Source organism: Patagioenas fasciata, chromosome 7, assembly GCF_037038585.1.
Source record: "Patagioenas fasciata isolate bPatFas1 chromosome 7, bPatFas1.hap1, whole genome shotgun sequence".
NCBI classification, from domain to species: Eukaryota; Metazoa; Chordata; class Aves; order Columbiformes; family Columbidae; genus Patagioenas; species Patagioenas fasciata.
Window position 1 is genome coordinate 5216174 of NC_092526.1, and position 23190 is coordinate 5239363.

The following is a 23190-nucleotide window of genomic DNA, read 5'->3' on the forward strand; positions in this document are numbered from 1 at the left end:
GACTCCAAAGTGCCAGACAGCTGGGCAAGGGATAACACAGATTGCTGGATGGAGCCTCTAGCCACGTTTCCCTACCCTCCAATTTACTGGCACAAGCGAAATCACTGGGCTTAACATTAACCAAAAAAAAAGCAAACAATAGCACCAGCTGCCAGGCAGCCTCAGAGAAAGTACTGAAAGTATTTACTGCAGCAAAATAATATTCAATTTGTCCTTAAATATTTTCAAATGTTTTGGGATTCATTCTTCAAAATTTGTTAAATAAAGCTCCCAGGTTGTAAATCTTTGCTGTTCTGTATTTAAATAAAAACCTTTGCTGACATATATTTTCCTGCGAGGTTCCAAAGCGTATATGCATATTTCACATCTAGTACATTCACGGTGATTTATGATGATCATCCCACAGAACTGGGTTTTTAAATGACCCTAAAAGAGCCTATGTTTGTTAGCTGGATTCTCCATAACTCTTGTTTTCCCTCTGAGTCAGAATCCTATCAGCAAATATTGAGAAGATGCTGTCAGATCCCTCACTTGCAGTTGTCTCCCTGGTTTCCATGGGGAGAAGTGTTGTAATCCATACTCAAAGATACGCAGGGAGATGCACATATGAAGATGCAGCCTTCCCAGTGGATCATTGAAAAAGGCTAACATCTCTACAACAGCTTTGCTACACGGACTGTAACTCTCCTCCCACCCCCGCTTCTGGCCAGTTCAGACGAGGAACCTGTGAGGCCTCTCTCCTCCGTGGAAACTTCTTGCAGAGTTTCAAAAGCAACTATTGAACACTTCTAAGAACCATCCTCCTCTCAGTGCCTTTGAATCCTTCTGACAAATTGCTTTTCCTGGCGCTCAGTAGAGATGAAAAGGATTCTGCTAAAGATCTATGATGTCTCACACCTCCTCTTTCCTGTTGCTCTCCGTCTGCGGACTTCAAAAATGAAGTCAATGATGTAGCACGGGGATGATTCTGTGATAGAAACACAGTCCTTTACTTCCAAATGAAGGAAACGGAGGCACTTCCTTCAGCATAGCTTATGATCAATCACAATAGTTCAATAAGAAATCCCTTTCTCAGGTCTGCCCTTGTTTGGCTATAGCCAAATTAATATGATGATATTTTTTCTTTAACTTTATAATGAGACTAGGACAGACATGCAAAAGAACGAGGATAAAATTGTACGGACAATTACACACTTGGAATTTCTTAATTCTAAAGTGTTTAAATTCACAATTAAAATACTGCTTAGCCAAGAGTTATTTTGTATGTATTATATACTTTATGAATATATATGGAACTGTTGTACTAAAATCAATACAAGCATCTCAAAAATACTTTTTGTTTTTCATTAAATGAAGCCAGCGGATCTGAGAATCCCTATGTGTAAATCCATTAATTTCAATGCTTATTTTTTATTTCTGTGTCCTGCTTTGATCAGGCTCATGACTGATCCCAAATTGTGAAAAGTGATGCCTGTGATGCGATGTACCGAGCCTATGTGTCTGAGAGCAGTAATAAGGATTTGAAGTTTTTTGCACATATCCAAGGCAATGAAGTCAGGATTATTTTCAGCAACTTGAAAACGAATTTTTATTTCTGTGAGGAGTACCTATTTCTCTTTCAAGATGAAATTTCTTATAGAATACCCCAAAGCGTAGCAGTTTTTATAGGAATTTGCCATCAATAATAGTTATAAATTTCAAGGATATTTTAGAATTGTCAGCATGAGGCCACCAGTATTATGTCACTCAAACTGAAGTCCTCTTTGACAGCACAGCATTTTCCCCCAATATTACTGACAAACGTCTCAAGAGCAAGTCACCTGTTACCTTCAGCGCTCTGTAGCTGACACTTTTCTTATTTTACATGCTACAACATTACTGCACAATAATTTAAAATGACTTTTCTCCTCAATGGCTTTGAAATAGATAAAGCCATTCGTAACACAAGCCAGACAATTTTTACACCGCAGCAGCACATCGCGCATCCCACATTTTTCTCTTCTGCAAGGGTTTCACTCACAGTGGGAACAAGGCACCTATTTAATATCATCCAGGGTAAAACTCACAATTTTGTTGTGTTCAATTTACCAAGAAATGCAATGAGGTTCTAAATATTTAACGAAAAGGCACCCCATGTGGCTCCGTATCTTGCTGAACAGTTTGCCAATTCAAAGGGATGTCAGGAAAAAGCAACATTTAACCAGCTGAGATACGCATTGATTTTATGAAAGATTAAGTTTTGCCAAATTGCAAGAAGAAAAAATTAGGCTGCAGAAATTTGCTTGACATAAAGGAATGAATGGTAGAGGTTCATTAATCTAAGTCTGTAAGGACTCTATTAATAACTTTACCTATTAGTTATAAAGGAAAACAGTTATATTCTAAAACATTTAAAACACTTAGGGTACCTGCAGGAATTGCCTTTGTTAGAAACTATGTTCATACTTAAGCTTCACTAATAAGATGAAAATTGCTGATTTCAGTTTAAGGAAAATATAAAAGAGTAATTTGGGCAAAGATGTGCTTGCAAGAATGCATAGTTAATGAAAGCATCTGAGAGTAATTATTTGGAGCTTTCCCTGGGCTATAACTATTGACACAACAGCATCTCAACATACCAGACCACATTAAAAAGTTGTAAAAGCAAAAAAAGCAAAGAGCTAATATTCATCTTGTTTGCTGTCTTCAATGACTTGGGGTTTAGTACATGGGGTGCAAACCAATTCTTTAGATTTTCTGCAGCAAACCTGATAATTTTTGTAATAAGTCAATGAAATGCATGCAGTTAAGCCTGTCTCATCTGAACTAACCTTGACTCTGAACCCAATACATTTGGAAGAATGACAGTTTTTGTGGGTAATGATTTGTCCTGGTCTAATTCTTAATTTACCAAAATGTTACTTGAAAAGCATTTGATAAAGGGCATTCCCAGCTATAAAAGGATTCAAGGAGAAAAAGTCCAGAAGCAAGTATACAACATCAATAATTGATTAATTCAGTTCCCCAATAACCTAAAGTTTGCATAGTAGAAGCCTCATCCTGAACTTTGATGCATATAATCTAAAATTATTTTCACATTACATAGATAAAAAAAATAAACATAGACTTTTCATGAATGTTCAACACAACTGAAAAGATACACTTTTCCAGTTTACATAATCCTTATTTTTTAGTTGCAAGATTATTCTGCACAGCATTTGATGACCTCCGCAAAGCATATCATCTAAAAACAAATAATTCCCTTCATTTCAGTGCTTTTGTTCTGGTGACTTTTTGTAGGTACCATTAACAAAATCTTGACTCTTTTTGGAAAGACCTTGATGTAGAACCACTGAATTACCTTTACTGTACTATAACACACCTCTACAAGAGTATTCAATGAAAGCAATCAGGTCATATTTTCCGCTCCTGTTTATTTAAATAACAAATATATACTCATCTTTTGGCGTCATTTCTTCAGGATTTAAGCTAAAATTTCCAACCCTGAGCAGCTTCAAATACCTGATCCTCATTTCCACTGCATTTATCCCACCGTCTGTCTCAGAGATGCCCTTTACAGGCTGTCCCATGAATCAGCAGGGCTGAGACAAAAGCCACAAGACATCGTGCCACAGGGTTGAAGGGCAACATCAAAAAAAATCTTACATTTCTTGATGTCTTATTTATCTATTTGTAAAATATGGCAGTCACACTTTATCTGATATAAACTGCCTCTCCTCGTGGCTATTCTGAACACAACATATTACATGTCCAAGAAGAGACAAATAGACTGTCTGGGCTGGATAAGGGTAGAGTTTGTAGAGTTTTCCTACTCGGTGACAGTTAAATACACATTCATCCTTGTGCAGAGTGCATGCAAGCATCAAAATCAAATTTAGTTTGCTTTCTATCAAATAAGACAGACCATACTGTATTCTTCAAGCAATTAGTATTATCTACTCAAGCACTGATATTTCTGATCTCCTAAACTCTGTTAGCTTGGCCTCTGGAAGATCTTGCTCTGTGATTAGATAGTGGATATAATGTGGTCAAATGAGCGGGTGTATCAGTTCACATACACAACCACCGATGTCTGGGGATTGATACTGGGAAAACCAGATCCCTTCTGGTCTGCATCCCAAAAATTTAGGGAGAAGGCAGTGGGCTGTTAAATAAAGGAGCATCAAATTAGAGGGAACAGGCTTTACTTTACCCACTCTACTAAAATTTATCTAAAATTACTCAGTACAAAAAGACATACAATATTGAATCTCACACATAAAATATTCCCCCAGAATCTGCTGAATCACAGATTAATAGAGTTATAGATGGAACTAAATTAAGGCATGTTTCTTTTTTTTCCTGTAGTATGGAACTTTCTGTGGAATAAAACACAATAGTTGTTTTAAAAATGCATCTTCCAAAACTAATATTTCCTTTTAATAAAGCAGACACATTAAAGGAACCAAGGGCTTATTCAATCTAAGCAATTAAATTACTTAATGGAATGTAAAACAGATGTAAGAAGATAAACGGATGGCTATCAGCAGTCCTGAGTCACCACAGGCTTAATCAGGTACTTTCTGGACACCGTTCATCAGTCAAACCCAGCTTGCAGGGCTCTACACCTGAACTGCTGATGATAAATCCAGTGCCCTGTGCAGAGCTGAGGTTCAGATCTAATGGTCCCACGTAGCCTTCAGACCTCAGTCCCTGTACATTTAAGCATTTTATACGTTGCCCAGTGTAATTCCACCCACCATCACTGGTTTTGTGCTCCCTGCGCTGGATTCTGGTTTCCACAGATCACCTGTAAGCACATGGGACCATTTCGCCAGACCTCATGCAAAGCCAGGGCTTGACTGTCACTTCCACAACTATCAGTCTTTTCCTTTTACAAGTCTGGCATAATTTAAAAGCCACTTCTTAGGGTCTACTGTCTGCCTTTATGATCAGATATAGCATATGCTTGTTTTTTGTTATTAGAGAATAGTATCTTCCAGAAAACAAACACAAACAAACAGAAACGACACCAAAAAACCAAAACTTTTCTAGGTTTCTTTATACGATTAATTATATTTTTAAACAGATATAGCAGAGGCAAACAATAGTGAGAGTTCATCTATTCTTGAGTCCTAGAATCAGGAATCATTCAAGCAAGTAAACACAAAACAGCTGCAGTAATTGGCTGAAATTGCCACTTTTAATGACACAAATTATACCAGAGTGATGTTTAATGAAAGCTACAATTCCCAGCTTCTATATGCAAAATTTAAAACATTCTCCTAAATTGCATTGACCTCTCTTGTTTAATACCCTGCTAATCTTTGAAAATTGGAAACAAATGCTTCAATTAAGAGACAATTAATTGACAATTAATTCAACAATAAGCAGATGGCCAGAAAGAGCATCCTGCTATTAAATGAATCAAATGTGAGAGGGAGCATTTGACCTTTCTTATGTAAAGCCTCCCCTGAAAAAACAAAACAAAACAACACCTTTCTTAAAAAAAATTAAACTGTGTAGATTTTTTGTGTGTCACTCTGTGCAGAGATATAACATTGAAAAATGAAAATAAAAAGCTTATTTACATCAGTATTTTGGTCTAGGGGATAGGAAATGTGAATTAGGATATGACTAAAGAGAAATAGCATGCAAAAGTGCAAGAGGATTTACAATAGCTCTTGCACCCTAAGGCCTAATAGAAGAAAATAAAGCCGCCATTATCATCAAAACTGCAGATGATCTCATAAAGGGCTCGTCTACACAGGGAGGTCAGCGCAGAACAAGCTCTGTTATGAATTTAAAATGCGGTTGCAAGTTCGCCTCACTCCCCGCACAGCTTTTCCATGGTTACAATGGATGAAGAGCACAAAGAAGCCCGGGGTAGATGTGCCCGCTCTGGTCCCCTTGCATTAACCAGAACCGGAGTTAAGGCACTGAAAGTACAAAGCCAAGGTCAAACATGTCCCTCCTGCAGGGTGTAGCCAGGGAGGAAGAAGACTCTTTATATTCATGTTTCAACTCCTCCTCCAAATACATCACCATGCAGGCTAACCTAAGATTTTATTTTCCTATTGTATAGACTCATAGAATAGTTCAGGTTGGAAGGGACCCTCGAAACTCATCCAGTTCAACCACCCAACATCTTCACCAGCTCAGGTTGCTCAGAGCCCCATCCAGCCTGGCCTGGGATGTCTCCAGGGGTGGTTCATCCACCACCTCTCTGGGCAACCTGGGCCAGGCTTTCACCACTCTCAGCATAAAAAGTTTCTTCTTCGTGTCTAACCTGAATCACCCCATTTGAGTTTACAACCATGACCCCTTGTCCTGTCGCAAGAGGCCCTGCTAAAAAGTCTGTCCCCACCTTTCTTGTAGGCCCCTTTTCAGTACTGAAAGGCTGCAATAAGGTCTTAGTACAAACCTAACCATTTTGCAGGATGTATGAAGAAAAGTCTTCAATTCCATGGCAAACCTATCTCAGCCAAGTCAGATCTCAAAAGACCAAAGCCAAATTGATTCTCAGTGACACTGGGGATATTTTCAGACAAGCTCAGAAAATGGTTCTTCTTCAGCACTTTGCTTCTTGGAGAAGATAAGTAAAATTCTAATTTTTCTCAGAGAACCGTCATATGTGCAAATATAAGATTAGGTTGAATTTATAATGCAGTGCATAAGACAAAGACACTCATCTCATGCAAAATAGAATTATGTTTACAGAACACTAAGAAATTAAATTTATTAGGAAAAAAAAAAACATATTTTGCCTCAAATAAATTACAAAAGATAAATAAGTGAATAAAAGATGGACTTGACCAAGGTGAGAGTTCCTGGCAAAGAACTTGACCTACAGATCAATCAGTGTTGCTGTTCTCCAAATTTTTATTTAACCTCTATGAAAAAAATAATATGATTAATGATTGAGACACATAAATATAACATTTCAGTCATCCTACACATACCACCACAGGAGCTCTTAATATGTTTCATTTCTTAGTGTGTTTTACGTAGTCTGGCTGTGGTTCATGGGTAATTTATACTGCATAAACCTTGACATCTTGCGTGGCAGAAGCAGTAAGCCTGGCTTTCTAGGGCTTTGACATAGGGAAAGCAATTGGTGCTATCTGAATTATGTTAATATTCATCTGATACTCCTGCCCTTTTTTTCAATGCATGTCTCTTAATCCCACCATGAGAGCAACCTAATCCAAAAGGCGGAACAGCAAGACCATTAAGCAAATTCATGAATACTTTCTCCATAATACTCATCTTTCCTATGTCAACATAATACTGATTTTTTTTTTCTTTAATATTAATAATACATTCGTACGTAAAAAAAAAAAATATATATATATTGGATATTCTAGAAGTTAAACAACCAAATAGAGGTTGCTGTATAAAATCAGACGTATTCTGTGATTTGTGCTTGGGCACAGTGGTGTCTCCTGAAAAGTATGAAAAGTACCTCCTGAACTTGTGAGACTGTAGATAAAAGTTTGTGTGCTTTAGGCAAGAAACGTGTAGACAAAAATCATTAAGTTGTATTTCTCCAGGTAGTTCCTGAAAAGTACAAGAGATCAATGGAAACGTAAATGCATTTGAACAGAATCAGGGCAAATATGTTTGTATCTGTCGGAGATCTAGGGACTCCAAGTGCGTAATAACACAAGTGCAATTTAGCACAGGTCAGACAGAAGCTTTGTTGACTACTATTGTAGTGAGAGAATATTCCAACAGCATCTCCCCCTCTGTGGCCCTGGTGTCTCCCAAGTGATTGCAGAGACCCAGCTAACATATTGTTTCAGGAAATAGAAAGAGGTGAGTAAAAGCAATCATTTCAATGTAAAAAGAAAAACACACCAAAAAAAACCAGACTCCTTAAGTATCTTGCTAACTGCCACAATTCTGAGAAGGAACCAGACAGTCAAAAATGATACCAAGAACTGACTCTTGGTGGAGCCCACAGGAGTGGGAATCAAGAAGTCAAGTTGGAAACAATTACAGTTTTTAGTTGAAAGGAATGTTCTTTTAGTTATGATAAACTCCTTAACCAGACCTCTCCGGTCTTGAATATTAATGATTTTTAACCACCATAGATCTTTGATTCTAGTTCAGTTTCATCCTGTTCAAGCTTAGGACTTGAGAATGTGAAATAACAATGACAAATTGTAAAAACAATTATGGTGTTCAGAGCCATAGAGGAATATATTTTTTATATTTCTGTCTCACAGACTTTTTTTTTTAATACATGAATAGTGAAGATTTCGTTAACCCAGTCATTACCTCAGTTGTTTTCTTTTTCAGAAAGAAAGGTCTTGTTACTGATTACTGAATTATCTTGACTTTTGCCAAACCTAGCCACAAGCATTTAGCCAAAATTTGCGTTAGTTACCTCTACAAACTGGTTTAAAACGGCTTTAAAATTGTAGCATGGTTTCAGTTTCGTTCCTCAACTAAACTTTTAAGTTGCCCAGCAGTTTTGCACCTGGGTTTCATTTGAAATATTTCCGTCAGTTCCCAGTCAGAATGCTGCAAAGTGCTGAGTCTGCACACTCATTAGCAAATGCCGAATGGGAGGAGGAGGAGGAGAAAAGGCTAAACAAACCCTACAGAATATGATTCAGGAAAATTCATACAGAAGAATGCACTGAGTTTGTCTTCACAGCTCATTAGAATTAATAAATATTTTAATTTTTTCTCCAATGTGAGACACATCAAGGGGAAAACACTTACTGGAAATGAGTAAATTTTGATCAATTTCTTGATACAATTTACCGTTAAACTTAAAATAAGGAAAATAGTATGTTTTTCCTCCTTAGATTTTCAGTTTGATATTTTCAAATGACTTGTCAAAATTTGTGTTGTAACATGGGAATGTAAAAAAAAAATCCCAACTCACCCTCTCCCCAAAAAATCCCAAATAAATACATCAGAAGCATAACAGTAAAAAGTTTAGTTTAGTAAGTAGTAAGTTTTCTTGGCTATTTTTAATTTTCATCTCAGTGAGAAATGTGAAAAAATTATAGGTCAGCAAGAAAGAACAACCACTCATTAGTCATGCTGTATAACATGAATTTTAGGTAAACATTTAAAAGAAAAAATAGTCCCATTTTCTGAAGTTCATGAAAATAACTTTTCTACTGAGAGCTATTATTTTGTCTGATATTGCTAGGATAAAGATGTCCTTTAATTTCTTGAAAATTACACAGCAATTGTTTCATTTCTGTAGTAATCAAGATAATGAGAAAAAGAGGTGTTTTTATTAGTTCCACACCGGAATTTTTAAATGTCTGGCAAAGCAACTGTCATAACCATTATGATATTAGTATAACATAGTATTAGAATAATCCAGAGATATTCCAAATGACCATAAGAATTCTGAAGAAAAAACCATCTCGTCTATATTTTAGCGGAGTGCACAAGAGCATCTGTGTAATTCTGCTCCTTAGCCTTTGCTTCCAGGCTCAATCTACTTATCTAATACACCAAAACTGAGGTTTTAACTAATACAATACACCATCACTCTATAACAACCATTACTATGGGCAAAGAGTGCTCCTCAACACTACCCTGGTATCAAATAATTAGACTCATTAGATACTTAAACTGGGAAATTCAAGTATGTTTGATTTCCTTTGTCAGTGAGAGTATGTGAAATAATAAAATACAGCGATAAAGGGTTTTGTTTAATATTACATTAGTATCTAAAGGTGACTTATTTCACTACAGCTATTTTAAGAATTCACATAAAACTGATACAATCCAAGGGTTGGACATGGGACCAGAGATCAAAAGGGACCCACACTCTGTGACGAGCTGTGCTCAGTTTTGCAAGTTTAAAAAACAATAAAAGAAACAAATCAATAATCTTCTAGTCTTCTGCCCTCATTTTCCTTTGTTGCTACTGGAACATAGGCTTAATGGGTTTTTGTAGCCCTTCATCAAGTCTTGGCAGCTTATCGCCAGCTCCAAGGCAGGATGCAAGTTAGCGGGGTATTAGCTCTGTGTAGTCTTCACTTGAGACCAAAAAAACCATCCAGTCAGCTAATGAAAGATGTGGTAGACCTGGCAGTTTATTATACAAGCTGTGCACTCATAAATGGTCCCAACAAGCAGGTACCCTCCCGCAGCGCTCTGATCCTCAGTCAGGCATTTCAGGATAATGCTCCCTTTAGATCCAACCCTGTCCTGTGCTAATCTCCTGTCAGACAAATTCTCCTTGCTCCTTTCCATTTTGCATCGTCTTTCATTTTAGAAATCCTTAATTAGACGCCAAGGCAGGTTACAAAGGCCTGACATCACTGCTGAGTCAGCATTTCAGCTAACAATTGACAAAGTTTTTGGCTATTTTTTTTTTTTTAAGTCCCAAACTCAAGAAGTGTTTGGCTCTGCAGCTCACTATCTGGGCCTTTGAAATGCAAATAAGTAAGGCCAATAGACTGAAACTCCATCTGAATTACTCAGAAATGTCAGAACAAGAAAGGCTTTGCAAGTGCAATGCCCTATTTAACAAACCCTTTTAAAAAGATCATGGGGCAAATCATGGTGTTTGTCAGCTGAAAGCCTTTAAAGAGAGGTCTAATCACAGTTAACAGACCTTTCTGAGCAAGATTTTGAACATACAGGTATAAAATTGTCTTTAACCAAAGTACACGGTTTACATCAAGTTCAAAGACCTTTTTATTGGTTTCATATACGGTGTGGTGTAAGTGTGGTGGTGCAAAGGGTGATGAACCCAACAAGCTAAGGGTGAAATGCTCAAAAAGAGCTTTATCCAGCCCTAATTTCTGCAACTCACATTATGCTTCAGCAGTACCCCAGTTAAGTCCCACTTCTATGAGTGAATAAATGCCGAAGAATTCCCTTGACTGGATGCTTCTCTGACAGACTGCTTCCTCCCATGCAATAATTATTAGGAGTTAATTCAACATAAGAATTTGTTCCTATAAGATTTTTTAGAAACATGGGCCTTCAAAGCCCACACCAACCAGAATTATCCTACACGGTCATTAACTGTATGATTCACCAGATTTAAATGTTATACAAAAATATCGATGTGGACACTCTTTCCCAGACATGTGGCATCTGATCTCCTCCTCTTCCAGAGTGTTTAAGCAGTAGAATACCCTTATTTGCCATGCGGTTGCCTTGTTCCCTTGCAGATACGAGGCCACCAGCCCTTCTCCTGACTGCTCCTGCTCATTCTCCCTCTCCAGCTCCCATACTCCTGAGCCTTCATGCAAGTTTGGTCTACAAATAAAACACATCACAAGACAGACACCTTTCCTCAAGTGAACAGACTAAAGGGGCAGAAAAGATGCACTGGTAACTGCATATAATTTACTCTTCTTTTACAAGGAAAATAGCCCAGATTGTGTTACGAAAGCTTTTCAGAGCAGACACTGAGATTAACCTCAAGGTGAATGCCTTGTAATACAACTGTAAAAGTCTGTATTTTAACTCACCAAATACTCCTGAAGAGCCAGGATATCAAACACGGTGGTGAGTACCTTCAGGACTTGGAAGCTGCTTGCCAAAACTCCGGATGACAAAGATGCCCTCCACCTGGAGAACACTACTCAGACAAAGAACAGTTTGCTTTTCTAACTGGGCCCTTCTATATTTCCATGTGGATTCACTCAATAACTCTCTATAAGAACCACCTGAAGGAGAACAGATGCAACACAAGCCCTGCAGTAGTTTCCTGCAGAGCCGAGTTGGTGTTGCCCACCAGGTTCTTCAACCTTACATGCCACAAATCAATAAAAGCTGCTGGGTACCACCTAGTTTCCTACCTGATTATACCCACTTGGGTTCTCTAAACACAAGAATTTTCCTACTGACACAGCCAGGAACCCATTTTCAGATGATGAGACCGACTCCCTGCTTTATGCTGAGGTGAAGTCTTAGGTCAGTGTTTTGTTGCTACAATACACAGATGAGCTCAGCAAAGGTCTTTAAGAAAACAGACCTTTCTGGGCCTAATTTCAACCACCAGTGAGCAGTTTTGTGTCATCATTCTTTCTCACCAGTCAACACCTGTGATCTCAGCTATTTCACCTCACCCAGTAAGTTACTTCAGATCAGTGCTGTCAAGAATATAAATAACTCTTTTATTTCACTCCGTTGGGGTTCCTCCTTCTCCAGCAGATTCAGAGACTGAGCATCCCACTGGAACAGCAGACAAGAAATTCATCCCCTTGAGTCCACACACCTGTGCACCATCTCACTTGCATTATGATTGCTGCGCTACTGCATTTTCTGTGTTATCTGACATCTATAAACATAGCTGAGAAATTAATGCATGTATGCTGTATGGCTGCCTGTTTACCTCCAGCTTCTCTTTGGCATCTCCCATACATTTGAAGGGGAAAAAAACACAAAACAAATTATAGGAATAATGAAAGACTATACAGTGAGATACCTGCCCAGAATAGAGTGATTAATTCAAATTAGCATAGGGACTTCAGAGGGCCACAGGGACACAATGATTAATGTGAAAAATACTTCATGCTAGAATAACGAAGTAGACTTACTCAGTTACATATATTACAGCAATTAGGGGGAAAAAAAATAGACTGTGCAATATTTCCACAGAGGTTAAGCTAAAGATACATCTATATCAGTCCTTAATGTGCATGTCTTTAGCCCAAAAGCTTACCCTCAGTGCTTCCCAGCTCTTCCCAGTGGGGTCCTGTCGAACCCCCCAGTGCCTCATCCCTGCAGACACCAGCCAGCCTCCCCTCCCTCCAGCAGTTACACTTGGCTCTGTCTCACCTTTGTAAAGGAATGTAAAACAGCAGAGAAAATGCAAACAAACAGGAGCTGCCACATACATGTTCTGGAAGAGCTTATTCCTCTGTGGGAAGTGCTAGCGTGCGCTAAAGAACTTTTGTATCCATGCAAGCGTATCACCTTGGGATGGTGTCAGCAGTGCCAAAGGACAATTTCACATGCCTGGTTAATCTGACTATGAAAACTTTGGGCAGGGCAAAATTAGATTTTTTAAACATTGTTATTTGCTTACAGAGCATGCCTATGCATAACACTGAAATGGGAAGAAGAGTGTCCTATTCCCATTGCTTGAACTGATGAACAACTGAAATAGTAGTCTGCATGTGTGAATTTTCAGTTATACCCTTCATGTGATCCATGAGAGTACCATGACCTGAGGTCTGGGGCTCCTTTATATCTGTAAAATGAATAAATACTCCATAAAAACTTCCACCTGCCCTGTATTTGGAAAGACTCTGATTAGAAGTACCATGGGCAATCTGTGTTTTTTTTCCATCCATTTTTAATCAATGGGGAAATGTTCTGACTAAAACCTATAAATTTATATTAGCAAGGACCAATCGGTAAATAAAAGCATTCAAATGCAATGTTGTCCCCTATGATGAAAGACAATACCTTTTATTTGCCTTAATGTCATGAAGTCACTGAATCGATAAATAAAGGATAACAGCCACACTGAAGCCACCAATGATGTTATACACCAAAAGAAAAAACACACTACATTTGCCAGGAACAAAGACATAAACAACACCTTACATAATATGGTTTGCAAAGTAAAATTTAACTATGCTCTGAAGCAATTAGCAAATGTACGAAACATGTAAATGGAGAAAAAGGAACATCTCAGGCTGTCAGCTACGGATGGGGAGTGTGGACCTGTTTGACAGTGACAAGGCAGCATCAGAAAGTGTGGCAGCGTTTGGCTGGCATGATTTCCTAAAACCACAGCTCTTTCAGAAGGGCAAATTAGCTGTTCTTGTTCTTCTTTCTGCCCCTCCTAAAATCTCCTGTCTGCGTCCAAATAGAGACATGGGGACTTCAAGACAGCCGGGCTGCCAGGGATCCTGCTAACCCAGATCTGTCAAGGTGAACATGTGAAAGATGTCAATTTTCTGTAGACTGCTTGGAGGAGGGAAATGATGTGCTGTTTGTCTTAAGCTGCTGCCATCGGGGAGTCAGTACAGCTTTCAGCAACACTCCGTGGTGTTTGAATATATGAGATACTCTACTTTTTATGTGTGGCATGAGGATGCAGCCGTTCAGTGTCCACATGGAGGGGGTGCTGCTAACACAAGACATGGGGAAAAAATCATGGCTTGGTTTATTTTGCTGAGGGAAGAGCCAGGGTTGTTTTGGAGTTCACAGGTTTTCTTTACCTGTGGTTCAGGCACCCACCTTGATAGCAGCAGATTCCCCGAACTGAAAAGTTAAATATTGCAGCAGTACTGACTCATTTTTTCACCTTTCTGTTACAGAAATAACTTTAAGGCTGTGTGCTCTAAGTGCTGATGTCCTTTGGAGTGAAATGTTAAAATGGGGAACCACATCTGCTCCATCTGGATGTCAAAAACCTGATGGCATTTTGGTTACAAGCTGGAGGTCACCACAACCTTCCTGGTCTCTCCCATATATGACTTCAAATTCTGCCAAAATTTTCTATGATAAAACATTGAAGTTAATTTTTTGCATAGTTTTCTAAGAATCAGGCACAGACAGAAGCACAGTGGTACATGCACCACCTTAGAAAATGTAATAATTTTACTAAATTAAGAATTACAGAACATCACTTGAAGAAAAGGCTACACTGGTAAAGCGGTATCCTGACAGCAGGCTCAGCAGATATCTTTTCCGGATAAACCTAGTCAATGCTAGCATGAGTTAAGAGAATACTTAGAGAAAGCAATAGGTGTTTTAAAAATGGATGGGCCATTAACAGCAGATAATTGAATCCTTGTGGTTAAGAATTGCCACTGAATTCAATGGGAGCTGCACATACATCTGCAGCCAACACATGCTTTTGACAGACATCAGATAAGGTGACAGGGAAACAGCTCAATTCTGAGCAACAAAAAAGAGCATTAGGTTATAATAAAAATTGAAAATACAAATTGAGGCTCAAATACTTTTAGCATGGCCAAACTTTTCTCAAAGTAATAAAAAAACTGGGGTGGAAATATGTGGTGCTGCTTCATAAATAAACAAGGTCTTCCTGCCCTCAGGTCTGGCCTGGGAAAAAACAAAACACTAAGCTGTTTCTCCAGAGGTCTGCGATGGGGGAGTTGAAGTTGTGTGGGTCTGCCATACATTTTTCTTTGCCATCTACCACTTGCACTGAGGAATACATATACACAAAAACATATATAAGCACACATATATATATATATACTCGCAAAGACTTCAGCATCCTTTAGGTCACTCAACTTCGCTATCCTACAGCAAGATATTCCTGCTTGTTCAAGAATTTTTACATTCTCCAGACCAATAAATGAGATGTGTCAAGAGTTTTAAACCCATTAATAATATTCCATAGGGAAATACAATAATTCACATGATAACCTGACTAAGTAGTGGCTGGAAGACACACACCTCAGGCACATGCTGGCAGACAGATGGAAAAGATTACCTTCCAGCTGAATTTAAATCCAGCCAGGGTTATATGTCCTTTTTTTATGCCTTGAGAGCATCTTATTGCATGTGAGCAACCTCCAGATAATGTCTTGATGGTATCTAAACACAGTAATTATCCATCTAGCTCTAATGAACCAGTACAATGATGCATCACAGTAAACACAGAGCTTACATCAGACTCCCATTGATTTACAGGAAAACACTCAATCTGGTGGGTGCATGTTTGTTCCTGTAAGATCACAGCAGCAGATAAAGTCAAAAACAAGACTTCATGGACTTCCTTAATATTTTGAGCCTTCACATCCCTACAACAGAGGTTCCAGAGCTGACCTGAACTATTTGTCTACTTCTCTTTGACCTTACCCTATCTGTTAGCGCTTTGCTACATTGCTAAATGTACTTTAGCATTTTCTTATTCTAGTTTGTTTTTTTTTTTTTTCTCTTGGGCTTCAGCTGCCATATATTTGAGTATCTCCCTGCTTAATTGTCCTGGAGGCAACCCCAAAGTCAACTTAGGCCAACTATATGCTCCAAACAAACTTTAATCAGAACTGTTTAGCAGAAAACCAACTAGAAACGAGGTTTATCCAGAATTACTCAGCACTCCAACAACATTACAAAACACAGTTTCGGATACTGGTTAGGAGATAATTACTACACAGCCGATCCAAACCCAAGGGATCAGATCCCAAAACTCCAGAGTCGATTCAAAATGTGCAAAGTGAGGACTCTCAAGGGTGCTCAGATCATGTACCAATTTGGTGAGGTGCCTCAGTCCTTGAGGATGAGATGGTCAGTCTAAAGAGGAGAATCTTAAACTGCAGACCCACAACTCCATGAAGACCAACTCCATGGGGGTCTCTGGCAGCTCCATTTATACCCTGGTTGAATCTGAGCTGTGGTCATTTATGGTAATGGTCTAAAAACCTCTCTCAACTGAGGCATTTCATTGGTTAAGAGTCCTGTCTGTCAACCAAGGGGCATGTACATGAGCATAGTGTTCCATTGATCTAGAAGCTTTGGTTGCATTTGGGGGTAGGAAGGGCTGAGTGTCTCTTCCATATCAATTAAAAATGGCACTCCAAATACTCCTGGTGCCTCCGCTTTCACTTTGGAATTAATTATGCCCTGTTTTCATCTTTAGTTTGGATTATGGCTGTACATTTGCAAAAATGCTTTGCTGGGAATGCATACAGCAAATATTCCCAGCAACATTTCCCAAAATATGCCTGAAGAAGCTTCTATGCCAGAAAAACCAAAAATTCAGAGATCAAAAGAGTTGCACAGAACTTATAAGACTTTCTCCTAACTAAAACTTTACTATTTGTATTAAGAATTTGAAATATGAGGTGAATTTATGCAGCCTCAGAATATTATTTTCCTGTAAATTTTGTCAATCTGCAAAAGTGTTTCTGTGCTACTTTGCAATATGTCTCCAGTATTTCCACTTATCTTTGTAGGCCTCTGTTGACTACAGTTGTAAAATACAAATTGGCTCACAATTCTCTTGAAGACAGTGTTAGGACTAAATCTATAATGTTCTTCCCCATACATTCGAAAAAGACAGAAATGAGGATATCAGAGACATAATGCATACTAATGCCTTCCTATGTGATCCTTCACAGACAGTTTTCCTGAAATAAAAGTGATTTAGTCAAATGTTGGATTTTGAATCTGGAATCACTTATGGGTGGATGTTCCCCTGATACAAAACTGCACTGTTCTATTGACATTGATGTAGAAGAAGCAAAAAGCTTTCTATTTCTTATCTTTGATTTTGCTTAAGCTATTTTGGTTTAAATAACTGCTTTCAAGAGCTAAAAAATCATAGATTGAGGCTGATTTTCAGTACATTTTTTAGATGAATCAGAAATCTGATATTTTTGCCAATTCCACTGGTTATGCATCTGGGACAGAAGAGGGGGAATTTATAGCTGGGCTCAATTGTACAAACTGTCACAGCAATCTTAACAATTAAATATTTTGAGGCAATGTCGGAATGATGCATTGGTCTCTCAAAGTTGACTTAAGGTCGTACTTTTATTTACAGATTATTCTTCTATAATTTATATTTTTTTATTACTAGTACTGTACCCTAAAACTGGATATATGATATTTTATCACTTGATAGATGTTGAATATAAAATTGCAACCTGCATGGTTCTGCTTTTTGAGCAGTCTACCAGCACCACGTATCTGTGGAAGGCTCTATTTTTATCTGGTATTAAACGGGCAACAAGGAATGTGGTAACTTGAAAATAATTTGTGTCTCCCCGTCCCAGTCCTTTATTTAGTCTTTTCCTAAAAAATCTTTAGCTATTGTGAAAAAATGCTCACAGAAATTCTGCACATTTTATAAAAAGAGAGAAAAGCACAGATTTTTATCTTTGCAGCTGACAAAGAAGAAATTACTGTGAGCCATTATGTTTTGGAGAATTGGGAATACCTTGTGCAAGGGTAATGGTGCCAGTGATGCTGCTGATCCTTTTGGGAGCAGTGACCTTTACGAAGAGCAGCAGCATACGACACCTTCCTCCCTCACCCAAAAGCACTAATCTGCAAAGCCAGAGGAGAGATGCACAGAGTCCATAAGCACCTGGGACTCATGGCTAAGAAAGAAGCCCATGAATATGAAAATCCAGCACACAGACCTCCGGGCCACTCTCTGGCAGGCAATGTCACCAAGAGCTATGCCCTTCCAGTACAGAGCATATATATATATACATTATTTTTTATTATTATTTTTCAGTCCATCAGAACTTGTGCTTGTGCTCTGGGAATTCAGCAGCCAGCTATAAAGGCATAACAATAGCTGGTCAAGGACAGAGCGTACAGTGCCTTTTCACACGGGGCAAAGGCAATCAAGAGATTTCACACATATTTGTGCTGCCTGAGAGACATCCTTAATGTGTGGGGACACAGGCAAGGGTAAGAGCAAGAAAGATAAATTATCTTGCTCCTAGCTACAGTCAGCCTGTGGATAGAAGCAGATTGACACAGTTGAGTACAAGCAGCACGAGCCAGAGACTGTAAATACCTGTTAGAGCGCAAGCTGGGCTGAGCAAGGAAAAATGCCTTTCTCCTTCTTCCTAACCCTTCTGCTCATCTTTATCTGTCTCTCCTGGTAATTTTTAGCATCCTTCTCAGAGAGCAGAGAGGAGATGGAAAGGGTAAGTGGCATTTCTAACCCCGACTCTGGATATTAAGGGTGAGGTATTTAAATCTGAAAGATAGATTTAAGAGTCATCAGACCTTGGAGACGAGCTCTTAGATTAGCAGCTCTAAAAACTCCTTGGGAATTACAGCTAAAGCAACTCATACAAAGCCTCCCAGTAATCCCATTTTTGCACATATGCAAAAATGGATTGAGGAGGCTGAGAAATACTCAGTCTTTTTGAAACCTGGTAGCTTAAGTGGCTATTGCTGCAGACTTCAACTAATTACGCTACTGGGTGCAGATCCTACAGAAAGATTAAGACCTGAGGAGAAATACGTAAGAAAATGTTAGCAATTTCTTTGAAATATTCCTATCTGCCCTATTCCTAAATCCTTCCATATTCTGCATGTGTTTTAAAACTGCTTTGTGATGGTAGAGACCTTTAAAGAGAATATTACATACTGGGACAACATCTCATCTGGTAGATTCAGGTATGGCACTGCAGACATCATTCCTGAGAAGATTAAGACACCAGGAACTGGCCAGATACAGCCCAGAAGATAAGGGCCAACCTTTAGGCTTTGTTTTATCCTTAGCACGCCTGCGTAGCATAAGCCTCTATTTTGGACCTAAACTAGGACACAGCCCACCATGCTGCTTTCAAATGATGGTCCCTGCAGATCACACCCCTTTATAGAGCACAGACAGCTTTAGTACTGGCTTGTGGGACCTCAGAACTAACAAAAGTCACTACCAAGGTGAGAGTGCTGCTGTGCCCTGGCATACCAGAAGATCTATCTTTTAAACTATATCATTTAAACTATAGAGCAGGACACTCTTCCAAACTGTGTGTGCAGGTTTCCCTCCATGGAAACTGAGTCAGGAGAAGGAAAGCTGCTGAGTGTCTGAACCTTGTCCTACCGTTTGCAGGACACAACTGGAAACTTGTTCGCATTTCCACTGATACATATGTCACTAGAGGTAGGTATAGCTATAGCTATACCTAACCTAATCAGGGACTGTGCCTGGGAACATCCCAGGGGACTGATCAGGAGAGAGTCTCGGCTCCACAAGAAGACATGGTCCAGAGCTCACCATAAATGTGTGTAATGGACAGGGAAAGTGGGAATCTTGCTGTAAGTCTTGCCTGTCACTTTGTCTTCTTTACCTTCCTGCACTGGAAAAGATATAGGAGAGCAGTTTGCACTGGGAAACTGACATCCTGAAATCCTGACTGTGTCCATGCACAGCACAGAGATCATCTGGACATATAACCATATGGCAGGTCATATGTGCCAGGTGAAGGTCCCAAGAGAGGAGTTTCCACATTCAGAAGATGACTGTTAATAACTCTCCTCCAGATTGTGACAGGTGAAATGCACTGGACCCCATCAGACTCATACAGAGATCTGTAAAAGAACTAACATGTTCTGTGCATAGCAAATTTAGTACAATATTGGAATATGAATAAAAATAGAATGCATTGGAATATTATCAATGGTTTGGGTTTTCTTTTAAAATACAGCGGTAATACTGTTTGACAGTCTCCAATGTTTCTTGTTTCACTTCAACTTTTGCGTTTGTTTTTCCACTTTGATTTGGAGCTTATTTCATGTACAAAGAATTTACCACAAAACAGGAAAAAAATGTTGCTCATCAGTCAAAGGCAAACACTTTGCATTTAACATGGAAACACAGCTCCTTAGAAGAGCATGAATCCCTGATCAAAAGAGAAACTTCATTGTTTTTCAAAATCAAATATTAGTGATTACTGTAAGGATCACTGTAAATACCATCTACATGAGTGCTCAAGGAGCCCATTAAACTCAGGATCTATTCACAAAAGCAGCTATGCTAATAAGCATAAATTAGCCTAGAGTTTACTGAATGTTAAATTGCTGAATATTAAACAAGAAACTTGTAAATTCCAACACAGCTGATCATCCTCCAGACGAGCCAGTGAATAAAATCATCCCTGAAGTGTTCAAATTCATGTACTGTTGAATCACATTTTTCATCTCTGATTGAAAAGCAGAATGACTTCATGTTATCTTAGTTTTATCTCCATGGAGAGCTAAAGACAGCTACTGTCATCCTGTATGCCAGGTTTGTCACACTTGGGACATCTCGCATTGGGAGCCGAAGAGTATTGCAATTTTGACGTACAGTCTTCTCAAAAGCCAGCTACAAGCTCTAAAAAATTCTTAGCGAAAGAAGAAAGAATAAAATCATTCCTTAAGTTGCAAGTCAGATGGAAAGGCACGCTTCTTTGCCTCTTCGTTTCCAGAGAGAAGAAAAACAAAAACCCTAATCAAGTGCAACAGTTCATGATTAAAAACACAATTCAACCAAAACATCACAAATAACGTCTGCTTTCTGCAACTAAAACTTAAGGCACAGGACTGATTGCCTTTGAGGCAGTTCTCATTGTCTGCTAGAATCCATATGCTTGCTTACATACTGTGTTGATAACTGCCTAAGAAACACCGATAGACGTATATAGCTGAAATATTGGTGGGCTAACTGTAAAATAGCAATGTAAACATTTTACATATGAAAACAGATAAGTTAATGAATATGTATATGTACACATGTGTGTGTATATACATATATATATACAGCTTTCATTATTTCAGTGAACTGCCACCTGGAGTCAAGGCCCATAAATGAGACAAAAGAGAAATTTGTGGTTTCACAATCGCCAGTCATCCCACCCTTCCTCTTCTTTTGTTGTTCTTTGTGAAGAGCAGAGCCCCCACAATCACCCTTAGGCTTTGAGAGAACAATTGCGTCACTTTGGGTGTAATCCCCCAGTAACCAGAATCTTCAGGATTTTCCCCAGCAGCCAGGGACAGAGTTCAGCGTAGCTGGAGATGGCCCATAAGGTGCCTTTTGTTTGTATGATGCCCCAAAATACCAAAACCAACAAAAAAAATAAAATAAAGAGCTAGCAGCCTAACACAGGGCAAGCTTGGGGGTACTGAACAAACCCATAAGCAAAAGGATTAGACCACTGAGATCTTCATTTTTATGCTGGAGGAAGTGTGAAAAAAACAATGCTTTTGCTATTAAAAATTAATTGCCTTAAGCAGTATATGATATTAAAATGTAAATTTAAAGCTCAGTCTTTTAAGGTGCTGAACCATATGGCTTTGATCCACAGAGGCATTAACGCATGTACTTAAACTTAGTACGTGTGTAGTCTTATTGATGTAAGAACTTTGCTAAAAGGGACCAGATTACAAAGCCTCTTTGAGGATCTAGCCCTCGACAGTGAAAAGAAGCAGTTTAGGCCAAAGACACCAGAGTGGGCTAGAGCCCACTTGGGTTATTTGCATTTTGAATTAAAGCGTTTTAATAATTTAATCACATTTGAAAACCTTTGTACAGAGACGATCCTTAGTCATTTTGAGGAACTAAGTCCTCTTAAATTCTAATTCTTCCCCTTCTGCTTATTCACAAAATAGCTTTAAGAAATATCTTGCCGTGTCTCAGCTTTTCCATCTCTACAATACTTACCTCAAAGGGCTATTGTGCATGTCATTAAATAATGCTGGTAAAGCACTCCGAGGATCTGCACTGGTATATATATTCTAAGAGAAATCATTATTGTAGTGTTAGTACCATATGAAGTTTGATACAAATCCATGAACTATACCATTGGTTACAATTCTTTAAACACAATCTTCAGCATAAAGACATTAAGTGTAAGAAATAGTTGACTACTTCAGAACACAGTTCTGTAAAACCTTTATTCTTACAGCTATATTATATTCAAATGTCAGAATATATCCAAACCCTTCTTTTTATTTTAAGCTTGGCTGATTTATTGATGGCTGTGCTTAATTTTTAAAACATTTTCTCCTTTAGAAATTAGTCTTCTGTCAACCTTTCTAATGTACACACAGTCTGGAGTCACAGCATTCATCTTAAGCAGCTTAGCATTAATGTTTAATTCTGCAGTCTTTACCCTGGCTGTGTAGAACAGCTTGATAGTTTATGTCTTTTGCAATCAGTAGCTAACACATATTCCTGTATTCTTGACTGTACTGATAGTAAGTTGCCCTTTTCTCCCACTCTATTTTGCCCACTTTTTTGAAAGCCAGCAGTGGAAATGCTCTCTGCCTCCGCTTTGGATGCTGGAGTTCACAAGATGCTTTTGAATCAGATTGTCCAACACCTGTGGACATGTTCTGCTTATTTGCATCCAAGGGCTTTAGTCCAATCAGTCCTGGGTGTTCTGAGTAGCTCCTTTCCCACAGAGCAGACCTTCACACAGGTATTGTTCTTGTTTTAACAAGCAGAAGCAATACATTTACCCTTTCTCACGCTTCTTATAGGACAAAATAAAACACGGGTTGCCATTTCCCAGGAGAATTTAATTTAGTTTAAATGTACCTCTCTTCCTCATATTTCATATCCTCTAACTACATTTATACGTCACACACATACTTTTCTTATACACCCCAGGTTTTCCTGTCTGCTGGAGTCTGTACCCAAGCAAAAACCCTTTTTACTTGAGAAGAGTTTCAAGTCTGCTGCTCTGAAGTATATGGAGACTGGGCAGGCCCTGATTCAGCAAAGTGTGTGCTTAACATTAGCCCCTGCTTACCTTCTATTAAATCTAATAG

General features: G+C 38.7%; 1 protein-coding gene across 4 annotated transcripts in view; it reads right to left on the minus strand.

Moving 5' to 3' along the window:
- Positions 1–12838, minus strand: part of KYNU (kynureninase) — a 95002-nt gene extending 82164 nt beyond the window's left edge. For 2 of the 4 annotated variants that reach the window (XM_071810728.1, XM_071810726.1), the window contains exon 1: positions 12757–12831. In XM_071810728.1, coding sequence (XP_071666829.1) covers positions 12757–12817 — 61 coding nt within the window. In that variant the 5' untranslated portion in view covers positions 12818–12831. Of the gene's footprint in view, positions 1–12756 lie in introns of all 4 variants that reach the window. The other 2 variants (XM_071810723.1, XM_071810722.1) reach the window with 1 other exon arrangement.
- Positions 12839–23190: the final 10352 nt, after the last annotated feature.